The sequence below is a fragment of the Diadema antillarum genome, unplaced genomic scaffold (genome assembly GCF_040938485.1).
Source record: "Diadema antillarum isolate AM-2024a unplaced genomic scaffold, OU_Dant_1.0 seq00000264_RagTag, whole genome shotgun sequence".
NCBI lineage: Eukaryota > Metazoa > Echinodermata > Echinoidea > Diadematoida > Diadematidae > Diadema > Diadema antillarum.
In genome coordinates, this window is record NW_027271302.1 from 167783 (window position 1) to 179666 (window position 11884).

At 35.7% G+C, this 11884-nt stretch overlaps 1 protein-coding gene across 1 annotated transcript in view; it reads left to right on the plus strand.

The window, feature by feature from the left end:
• The window catches only part of LOC139729793 (uncharacterized), a 55909-nt gene extending 44781 nt beyond the window's left edge, over positions 1-11128 (plus strand). Inside the window, exons 20-31 of the mRNA XM_071640724.1 lie at positions 636-733; positions 1327-1449; positions 1932-2101; positions 3012-3147; positions 4274-4423; positions 4762-4861; positions 5777-5853; positions 6692-6826; positions 7634-7759; positions 8496-8644; positions 9262-9397; positions 11036-11128. Coding sequence (XP_071496825.1) covers positions 636-733; positions 1327-1449; positions 1932-2101; positions 3012-3147; positions 4274-4423; positions 4762-4861; positions 5777-5853; positions 6692-6826; positions 7634-7759; positions 8496-8644; positions 9262-9397; positions 11036-11128 — 1493 coding nt within the window. The remainder of the gene's footprint in view (positions 1-635; positions 734-1326; positions 1450-1931; positions 2102-3011; positions 3148-4273; positions 4424-4761; positions 4862-5776; positions 5854-6691; positions 6827-7633; positions 7760-8495; positions 8645-9261; positions 9398-11035) is intronic.
• The last annotated feature ends 756 nt before the right edge of the window (positions 11129-11884 follow it).

The window sequence follows — 11884 nt, forward strand, 5'->3', positions numbered from 1 at the left end:
CGCGTTAGCTTCATTTCTATTTTTTTTTTGCCACAATCTACCTGACTGAAAATATAGCAGTAGCCAATGGAATGGGACAAACTAGCCATCATGTGCATATGGTCCACAAAAGTAAACTGAAATCATATCAGTATATTTATAATGACTGGTAGTAAATAAGCATTATTGTTAAAGAAACAAGGATAGCTAGGAGAAAATTTGTGATTTGAAAATGAAAAATATTTATCACTAGTCATTTGCTCATTTTATTCTATTCAAAGATGCCAGACATATTTAATGTCAGCACTCCTAGACTCCAGTATTTGTGTTGACATATGAATCTTATTACAGTGGATGTAGGGTTTGAATTTCGATTTCAAACTGATTTTTTTTTAAAATGATTTATGCAATACGTATGATTGGGATTTATGGATACCATTTCCTTCTCTCTTATACAAATCATGTCATGTTGTGGGATTCAATTCTAAAAGTTGTAGTCTCTATCAACAGTGTTTGGTATCATATGAAGCATGTAGGTGTTGTAAAAGTAATGATATTTTATGCTTTAAAATCCCAACTGTCATCACCATATGATCTGTTTGAAATTTACTTCCTGTAAATCTTAATGAATTGTGTGCAATGGCTTTGTCCTGCAGCACCAAACAAGGCATCACTGACTGATTTCTGGAGGATGATATGGCAGGAAAATGTTGAGACCATTGTCATGGTGACAAATTTGACTGAGAATGGAAAGGTGAGTATCACTTTCATTTGAAACTGCTTTTACCATCGCTATGTATACCATTTGTTACCATTTCAAAGTGTTTAGGCCCTATTGTTTTCTCATTAGATAAGTGTTCGTACATATATTGTGTATTACACTTTATGATAAACATTTTTACTTCTTTCAATTGTATAACAATATGTATTGACAAATGCGTACTGTGTCAATATTGAGTTGGAATTGAATTGAAATGGTGTTGATTTTAAAGGATAACGACATGAGGGTGTTGTTTGATCATTGATTGTGTCAGGCATCACAGAAATTACCACAAAACTGTTTATGAATTGTAGGCAGTCATAAAAATTGAAGTAAACTGTTCCACCTTCCTACATGCTTTGGCCACAGAATTGTACAATACTTAGTGTTGTCAAGATTTGTAAGACTTATTCTTTTCTTTTGTGAATTTGCTAGAATCCAGATAGAACAGAATCTCAAGTACGATTTATTGGCAGTGTTAATAACCCTGTATAGATTATTTTGCATGATAACTGATATAATAGCAAAGTTATATCTAGCAACTGTGAAGAAAGGATCTTAAAATAAACTTCCATTATCACATATAGGAAGAGTGCAAGCAATATTGGCCCCTGGAGTCACTATCCATCAACATCGGAAAACTCTCGATTTCTTCATACAAGGAACATACATACTCTGATCGTGTCATCAGGGAGTTGGTGGTGCAGAAGGTAAGATGTGTGCTCTTTAAGTGACAGCCTGCATGTGAGGAGTAGATCTGCAATTAAATTAAGTAGCAAGTGAGTTAACACCACTTGAACTGGGGGGGGGGGGGGGACAAAGGCTTGGTTATGAGTTGATTTTGCTGCACAAAGGCTGGGTTATATTGACAATTGGGAGACCAGTACAAGCAGTACTACACCCTCCTCCCCTTCCTCCCCCTGAAAATATAGTGTCGTAGAAATGTGGTTGCTATGTTTTGATTTCAATAAACTAATGGCCTGACAAACAGAAAACACCACTGAGTAATTGCAATACGATTACCTGAAAATGGCATTTTTGCTTTGGCCCAGTAACATTGTGTTCAATCTCCAAAAGGCTCAATTTACATTCAGAATGCAACCTCCCCTCCCCTCCCCCACCTCCACCACATCCCAAGATGACATCCAAACTGTATGGTATGTACACTTTCATTCATTTATTTTATTTGCAGGGAAGAGATGGAGAAAAAAGAACCGTCACCCAATTCCACTACTTGTCCTGGCCTGACATGGGGGTTCCAGAGTACTACACCACTCTCCTTGACTTTGTTGAAGCTGTTCTCCATCACCATGCCACGATTTCTCCAGCTGATGGAGCTAGACCAATGCTGGTACACTGCAGGTTAGTGTGTAGGTGCTCTGTTCTCTTCACAGGTCACTTTTATATTCATCAGCAACAATCCCAGGCCCTCTCCTTTGAATGGTGTCTCTTATAAAGTAAAAGATACATGATGATGAATAGGAAATGTGTCTAGCAAGAAAAGAATAAGTTTGTAGAAATGCATTACTTCATCAAAGCATGCAGTTGTATCCCTGCCCCTGTGGCCATGGTGTCGCATTTGTGTGTGCAATACTGGATATTTATACTCTTTTCAAGGGATTTTACACAAAATTAACCCAGTATGAAGGTGTATCATGAAGATATCTGGCCATATATAACTTCTGGTGGTATTGCCAAAGATTTCTTTTCAAAACAAATTGGTTAATTTTTGTTTAGAGACTGCTTAGTACACACTCTGTATACAATATTTAAATTGACAAATTCAAGAAGGAAATAGGGAAAAAAGAGTTATGTCACCTTTGTATTTATTATCCATTGAATTACGAGAGTTTTTAGCTCTTCATCAAGGAGTTGTGTTTTCACATATTTCATATTACTATAGTAGACTGATGTTTCATAAGGGATTACAGAAAACTGACATTGATTTAAAAAAACAAACAAACCTCAGTCTGTTCAGTGTAGAAGGCTTTAAAACTTCATTGTCTTGCCTCACAATTCACAAATGGGTAATGTTCTAATGTAGTGACATATATAACTCTAAGGTTGTGGTAGTGACATATCACTCTTAGGTTGTGGATATCCATTAACCTTGAAAAATTCTTCACAAAATTTAGCAGCTGTTTGCCTTTGTTTGGTTTAAATAATTGTTAATTTGCTAATGATGGACTTCAAATTTGTTATTTGCTACTATGCCAATGGCTGAATATGACATCATTTGTTTTTTATGTTATTTATTTGTCTCTTTCTGCAGTGCTGGAGCAGGAAGAACGGGCACCTTCCTCACCCTCTATAACATGCTGTGTATGATGCGAGAGACTGGAAAGGTGGACATCTTTGGATTCGTCAACGAGATGAGAGAAAACCGTATTGAGATGATACAGACGCAGGCAAGAGATTGTGATTCATTTTGACTTCTATGTAACCCCTCATTTTGTGTGACAGTGAAAGATTACTGGACCAGTTTTAGGTTCTATAATTACCTTTAGATGATTGGGATATAGTCTAATAAATGGAACTAGATCACTTTATTTCATTTTGTTTGATTTTTTATTTTCAACAAAAAATATAAATGCTCTAAACATGTGCTGAAATAAAGAAGAGCAATATACATATTTTGGACTGTATCAATTGGGACTAAATTTGGACATAATGGTATTAGCAAGTTTCTTAAATCTTGTTTTGACTATGATTCAGAAAATCTCCAGTGCTAACTTGTGGTCTTAATTGGCAAATAAAACAAACAACAATAACAATCAAACAAACAAACAAACAAAACAGGAAGCTGTTCAGAATGCCCTGCCCAAAAATTTACAATGCACATGACTTTTTCTTTCTTTCAAAACATCCATGAAAAAGCATATTATATCAAAGTACAAGGATTAGTCAATACCCGATTATCTCAATCTCAAAAACTTTCAGGCATTTGATATTTTTGTTCACTCTCCTTGAATCTACTTGAACATCCAACGATTCAACAACCACATCCAGGCTTAGTTACGGAACAATTGAGACACATCGTACCACTCGCTTATAGAGCTCTTACACGTTCATCATCATTCAATGTACCCACCATATCCCCCTGATATCTACACAATCTATTGTAATCAAATGGTGCGATGACGACAATGAATAATCTTGCTTCCCTTTTGCTTTGTATATACAACATATGATTATATATGTTTTATCTTTTCTTCAAGCTGTTGTCTCTTCAAGCTATATATGCTCATTTAATGACAGTCTTCTGCATGCATGTCAATTCCACCAACTCATTCTACCATAATTCAGTAAGACTACCTTGCATTCCTCTACCTAAAATGATTTAAATTTACATATCTTTTTATTCTGTGATTGTACACCTTATTGCTTTTGATAAATGGGAAAATGGCAGTATTTCATTTGCAATCACGATTAATGTATAAAACACTAAACAAAATATGAATATGAATTGCACCGAACCAAATAATCCCTTACTATTACCAGCCCAATAGACTTACTATTCATCTCCATGTACAGGATCAGTATGTGTTCATCTACAATGCTCTTCTTGAGGTCTATTCGTCTTGCCAGACCAACATCCCTGTGTCACAGTTCAAGAAGAAGCTAGAAACTCTCAACAGAATGGACCCAAAGACAAAGAAAACTAACATTCAGTTAGAATATGAGGTAAGAAAACTGCAATATTAACACCAAGGCATACAACCACAGTCGTGTTAATGACTTCCAGAGTAAAATCAAAGTATTCTATTTTCACTTTGGGACAAAAGTAAAACAAAGACCAAAAAAAAAAAAAAAATGAGGGAATACCCCTGCCCGATCTTCGTCAAAGCAAACCTAGTGTAGTGTAATGTTGCATGAACTTTTTATACAAAGCTTAGTTGAATTGGCAAAAGCATGTTTTGTCAAAGTGATATTATGTTGAATATAAAGTCATCCATTAACTTTCTTCAAAGTGCAATTTAAAGAAGCCCATTTATTTTTACAGAATGATTTATCTTTTTCAGTTACTTGACTCACTAGCACCGGTTCCTCCTAGCAACGCCTTCAGAGGAGGAAAGATGCCTCAAAACAAGAACAAGAACAGATTCCAAGACATCTTGCCATGTGAGTCAATACAACCGAAGTATGAAGGGACTTGCACTTCAAAGTCATTAAGAAAATTGTTGAAAAGAATTCTGCACTTATTTTTCTGTCCAGCTGGAAACAGAATAGAAATTCCCTTCAGAGAAAATGTCAACAAGAAACATTAGAAATTAATAATTTTGCACTAGCAAATCGAGTTAATGTTAACACAACGCAACTAATAAAATTCATTAAAACCTTTTGCTTTCCCAGCACTCTCTCATCCCTCGTCCCTCAACCCTGGGACTTACATTCTAACTGTTCTAGTTTAATCATTCACATATTTTAATGACAGTTACAACTTTAGCAAGGTATGAATCTGTTTTACTGTGATAAAGAAAACAAGATATACTTTCTTAGTTCAATATGTGAATAAAACTGTAGTCTATGAATCAACTTTCACTGGTAAACATATTTCAGTAAATATAGATTTTGTTTAATGATCAAAAGTTCGTCTGCAGAAGACACCATTCAGCATTTATGTCCTGTTGACTCTCTGCTGATATTGTAAATGTCTGAACCATTTGTAGCTGATTATGTGGGATGGAGAGAGAGAAAGAGAAGGGGGCACCTTGTATCCTGCCCATGGGAACATGATAATGTGTGGCGTTGTGATTTTTTAATTGTTGTTTGTCTTAAGTTCAATATTTGTCAATATATTGCAATATCACATTTTGTTTTAATGATTAACTGTTCTTCAATCTGCAAACGACACTTCAGCATTAATCTTTTGCATGGTAACATAGATATCAGAAGTATTCTTTGTTAAGAGAGAGAGAGTGTGTGTGTGTGGGGGGGGGGGGGGCGAGAGGAGGGGGCACCATGTTTTCTGCCAATGGGCACATAATATGTGGCATCACGATGTCTGATTATTGTCTGTCTTCCTTGGCCCTTAAGTGGAGACAAGGAGACCATGTCTTGTCTCAGAAGGACTTGAAGATTCCACTGACTACATCAATGCATCATTTATGAATGTGAGTATAGCTTGATCACCTTACCATTTTTAGGAGTTTATTCCAGGCTTGCAGCTTCCCATTACAGAGCTAGGAAACAAGATGGGGGTAATGGAGGAATGTGTATTTTTGTCCAAAGTTGCTTACATGTCTGCTTTTGTATTGTTGTGCAGTAAGAAAATGTGTTTGTGTCAGCCAAAAAGATGGATTATTCAGTGATTTTTAATTTGCTGAGATGTGAAACCATCAACAATCCTTTCCATAAAGCTAAAATGGGGAATTTTGAAGTCCAGGGAAACTATACTAGAAAACACTTGATATACTCACCAACAATGCATTCATGATTGTGTCAGAGTGTCAAAGCTAATTGGTGACTAATTTTAAAGGTTCTGGATGAACTTCATGCACACTTCACAAAAACTATGTGTGCAAAACTAATAAAACCAAATTAATACAGGAAAACGAGTTCACAAAAGCTGTTAAAACACAAAATCTACACATGTGCACTTGACCCAATATTTCCAAACCTCAAAATTAGGTGTATAGTAACCCCATAAAAACATGTAAATTCCAGAAACATTGGAGTTGATGTTACATGCATAATTGTAATCAGACTTTCTAGAACAGCAACCTGTAGGACCTACCTACGACATGTACATAGCTATAAGATAATAAGTAAACTTCTCCTCCTAGTGGTAAGGCCTACTACTGCTGTCACATCTTCTATTACTACTTCCTTGGTATAGTACTGGTGCAATCCAGGTTTCAGTAATCTGTTATCTTTGTATCCACTATTTTTTGCTTCTGCTGTAAACTGTAACTCTACATCACTAAGTTTTGTTTTGTTTTGTTTCTTTAGACCTTCACAGAAAAAGATGTCTTTGTAGCTACCCAGGCTCCCTTGCCCAATACAGTAGTGGACATGTGGCGACTTGTCTTTGACTGGAAGTGTCCTGTCATTGTCATGCTCAATGAGCTTGACACAGCCGATAAGGTGAGTGGTTACTATGACAATAAAGAGCCAGCATACCACACACAACATTACCTCGTAATGGGACATTTTTTTTTTTGACAGACAGTGACCCATATCATTTTTTTTTGCAAACTTTCAACCTTACCTTCTAAGAAATGTCCTAATATACCATTGTCATAATTTTTTGGGGTAGCACTATTTTGTTGCTTTAGATGTGATGAAGCAGCCATTACATTTATTTTTTTCTTGCATTAAAGTGAGCGTCTTTTGAGTAACAGTAAAGTCAGCTAAGATTGGAAAGTTAAACTAGCAGTTTTTCACTCTGTGTTCATCTTTGTCTTTGGTACAGGATGTGAAAGAGTTAATGACAATTGTTTATTTTAAACTTTTTTACAGCGTATACCATAGGACGCTGAGGAAAATGAGGAAAAAGAACTAAATGGCATGCAATAGAGGTGCATTTCTAGCAATCAAACAAGAAACAGGTTATAAGATATGAGATATAAGATATTGCACAATAATCCTTTTCAATATCTTTGCATATTACTACATAGAAACTGGAAATTTGATCAGTGTAAACAAGCATTGCTCATAATTTTGATAAAGTCTCCTTAGCGTTGCAAGTCAATGAACACACTATTCTGCAAAAAACAAAAAAAAAATCTTTTGAATACAAGCATGAGTATAAAGAGAGAAAAATCTCCCATTATCATTTTTAGGCTCTCAACCAACTTTGTAGGAGAATCTCAAATAGACTGTATAAAGGACTCAAGAGATTTTCTTGGGAAGTGAGTTAACATAATTTCAACCCTCCACTTTTTTTTTCAGACATGTGCGCAGTACTGGCCTAATGTGGGAACACTTCAGTTGGGATCTCTGAACATTGAACGAGTGGGATCTTCTAGTGCGCCTCACTTTGATTCTGATATCTTTACTGTCTCAAGCAAGGGAGAGGTTTGTTTCCAGAGTTCAGTGTTACCGTCTCTTTTCGAGTGTAATGAGCTGTATAATGCAATTCTGAGCTCTGGGGAAAGCAAAGTGTCTGTTTGTATTTGTGTGTGTGTATATATATATATATATATATATATATATATATATATATATATATATTATATGTTGATTGATAATTTAGTGTGAGGGAAACATGAATTATGATTGATTTTGTGTGTGTGTGTGTGTGTGTGTGTGTGTGTGTGTGTGTGTGTGGGTGGGTAATTAGAATATTTCAAAAGCTATGAATTCATTGCTTCACTTGCTTTATGTGTGAGTGTGTGAGTGTATAAAGAAACATACTTATTTATTGGAGAGTTTTAATCAAAAAAAAGCAAACACTGTGACCTATAATCTAATGACAAGGAAGATGACAATCTGATGTTGGGACTGCACTTTGCATGAAATAATGAAGCAGATGTAAATGATACAGCCATCATACCAACATATGAAGTCCAATCTACTCACTGTGTATATTGGGAAATAAAGTAATTTCAGCACAAGGCACAAGCGTGTTGTTGTCTTCTGAGATTACCATAATTACAGAACAAAATGAAAATAAGTAGTCTTGCTCAATAAGATATACAATTCTTTACAGCAACATTAGTTTAAATAGATTGTTAGATGGAGGTAGTATTTTGAAGTTTAACTGCAAACAAATATTTGGGATTTCTCTGTTGTCATTTTTTGTCACAACCAGAGTGTGACTGTGACCCAATTCAGACTGTTTGGATGGAGTGCTACAAGCAACAAGCTACGATCTCCAATGTCACTCATCCACCTTGTGAAGGCAGTACAGAAAGCGGTCAAGACTGCCCAAACCTCGGGCCCAGTCATCGTCCACTGCATGTGAGTGTTACCATTAGTCTAACTTCTGACTAGCTACACAATTTGATAGTTCCCATATAATGCCCAATAGTTGCTTCTTTACCCAAATGGGATGGCCCCCATGTTTGACCAGACACGCAATTTTAGTTGGGTTGTTTTTTGTGCTTCCTTTCTTCTTTCTTTTTCTTGTTTTTAGCAAATAGCTTTATATCTACCAAATATATACAAATGTATGTACCAAAAAGTAGTCAAATAAAAACTAATGTTTGTATGTCAGTTAATACATAATTACTTACATCAAATACTATCTTTCTCAGAGCACATATATGACATATACCAGAAATCAGATCCTGTTGAAACCAGAAATCTTCACAAGGGTGAAACTTACGTGAATTTCGTTAGAAGCTAAGATTTGGGAAAGTATAGTACATGCAAAAGTTTTTTGTCTACATAATGTATTGAATGGAAGCACATGTAGTAGGCCTATATTCATAAGTTTTTCATGGTTAGCAATTCGTAAAAGTTTCATGCTTCAAAAAAAAAAACAACCTATAAAAGCATATATACTTGCTTTTATTTCACATGAACTGCAAAAATAGTAAGGATTTTGTAAGGTGATGACCTTTCATCCTTCACAGAAATGGGGTCAGTCGAAGTGGAGTGTTCTGTGCTCTATGGTCTGTGATTGACAAGTGCCAGAGAGAGAACACAGTAGACATCTTCCATGCAGTTCAGGTACTTCGTGCCAACAGACCCAACATGGTGGAATCACATGTAAGTGTCTTAAAACGGATGCATGTACTTATATTGTATTGTGCAGGGGCAGATCGTAAAAGGGAGGCGCCTTTACAAAATTAAAGGGGGATGGGCCCAGCACCCCAATTTTTTTCCTTTTTATTTCTTTTGTTTCAACAAATCATAAAGAGGGGGTGCGCTCCTGGCATGCCCACCTCTGGATCCGCCACTGTTGTGAATATGACAGTCTCCACAAATGTGTGACAGGGCAATATAGTCTTATTCTTGGGCTTAAAACTTTCATAGTTTGATAGTTTCTCTTTACATAAATTGTATGCTAGTAATTTCATCGCAAATATGATATCAAGTGATATTTGCAATTTTTGTCGGCCTTATGCCAAAAGCCCCTTAACACCATAGACTTTGTACACTGTTAGTCCCCTTTTGGCAAAAGGCCGACATTTTGTTCCTATTCTTGCAGGATTTATTATGTGACCGCCCAGCTTAAAACCCACAAAAAGTAGGCCAAGATGAATTTCCACTTTTCTACATGGTTTAAATGAGTAAGCGCTAAGCTTTGAAATGATATAATATTATCTTGTTAAAATTAGACCATTTTGAACTACTAATGATTAAAATGTGAGACAGCAAGGACATGCAGTTTTCATAGAAAAGGGAGCAAAGAGGGTTTGAAAGATTAGGGTCACTCAGGTGTGCTGCACAGAAGTATCAATGAAAATATATTCTATTTCCCAGTGAAAGCAGTGCCTCTCAGACAAAAAAAAAAAGGTGGTCTAGAAAGACTGCTGATAACTTGATTTTAATTTTGTTTTAAGCCGCCAAATTTTGATGATAGGTAGAAGAAGGATTATTCTCCCAGATAAGGCAAACTTAAAAGTAGGTCAACACAAATTACATGTTTTTTGGCCAGTTATGGAGAATCCAAATATGTGACTTTTTTGTGGGTTTGAGCTGGGCGGTCAAATATAACATGCCAGGCACAGACTATTGACATGATTCAGTGAGACCTACTTTGTAAATAAAATTTTATTAACTGTGTGAATAAAATTTGTGTGTGTATTTAGCACACTACAAAACCATGATGATGACTAAATACAGTGTATTACACTTATGAGAGCCGATGTAACAGGTTAATCACCATTTACTTGCTTAAAGAAATGCAAAACATGGGCAAATGAAAACTATTTATAAAAGAAGCTGTAGATTTAGTTTTATGTAAATGTCCATTGTCTTCCAAATATCAAAAACCTTCTATTTTGATAAGATGCCAATTCAGTAGAGTCAATTTCATTTTCACAAAACATAGTATACATTGTATCTGTATCCTGGAAACATGATTAATACATGTGAGTTCATTTCATTGTTTTTCTTGCATGATGAAATGAAATGACACAGCTCATGTGCTGGAACACAACATTGTCTGTCTTTGAGAACATGACAGTCAAGAAATGAATAGATTACAGGAGTTGTAGAGAAGAAATGGTAGGACCTATTCAGCTTAAAAATAGTCCAAACATTTTAAATGCTTTCAAGAATCATAAACAACTTGAAATAATCATCCTGATATTCCTTGTAGAAATATCAATTCTATTCTTACCAATAATGTATGGAGCTACTTAGTATTGCACATTTCTTTCAATATTGTGTAATCTGCAGGACCAGTACAAACTGTGCTATGATGCCATGAGCAGATATCTACAGCAGGAGAAGACGTACATGGAGTACATGAACGTGGATACTATTTGGTAGTCATGCTGAAAAGGGGAGTGAGGAAACCTAGATATTAAACATGATAAGCTACAGTACAAATTCTAGAATTTGACAGTGTATCTAGAATGCATTCTAATATATGACAGTGTGCTTTTCCTGTGCAGAAATATTATTCTAAGGCTGAATTGATGGTGTAGAAATAATTTAGCATATGAAATTTAGAATGATGTGGGAATGGTCAAGTAATATTTCTTTTTACTATGATAGACAGGGATCAGAGATTTGTGATTTTGCTCAATGTGTGTATGTTGTGTGAATGTGTGCATACTGTGTTTGTGTGCAGTGTGTAGGTGTGTGTGTGTGTGTGTGTAGATTTAAGCAAAGAACAATTATTTTCATATGACTATACTGTAACTTGTACGTATACTAATCCTACACATGTAAGAGTGTATTTGTATTAGTAGACAGGAGATGGTAAGTTTTCTTTGCCAGCATTGAATAATGGAGTGTCCGAGCAGCACCAAGAGGAGATCATAATTGAGCTTATAGCTCTGACAATCGATAGGAAGTATTTCCTTTGGTCATAAACCATTCCTTCCACCCCAGTACTGGTCCTTATCAGAATGATGTCAATTAATTCATACCAGTAGCTAGCAATCATTACCAGTACATGTACTTGCTATTAAGAATTGTTAGCATTCTCAACAGACCACGCTTTAATACATGACTGCAGAGCTACCAAGTCTCACGCATTGTGAGTGAGACTCAAGCATTTAGGGTCTGTCTCACGATCTC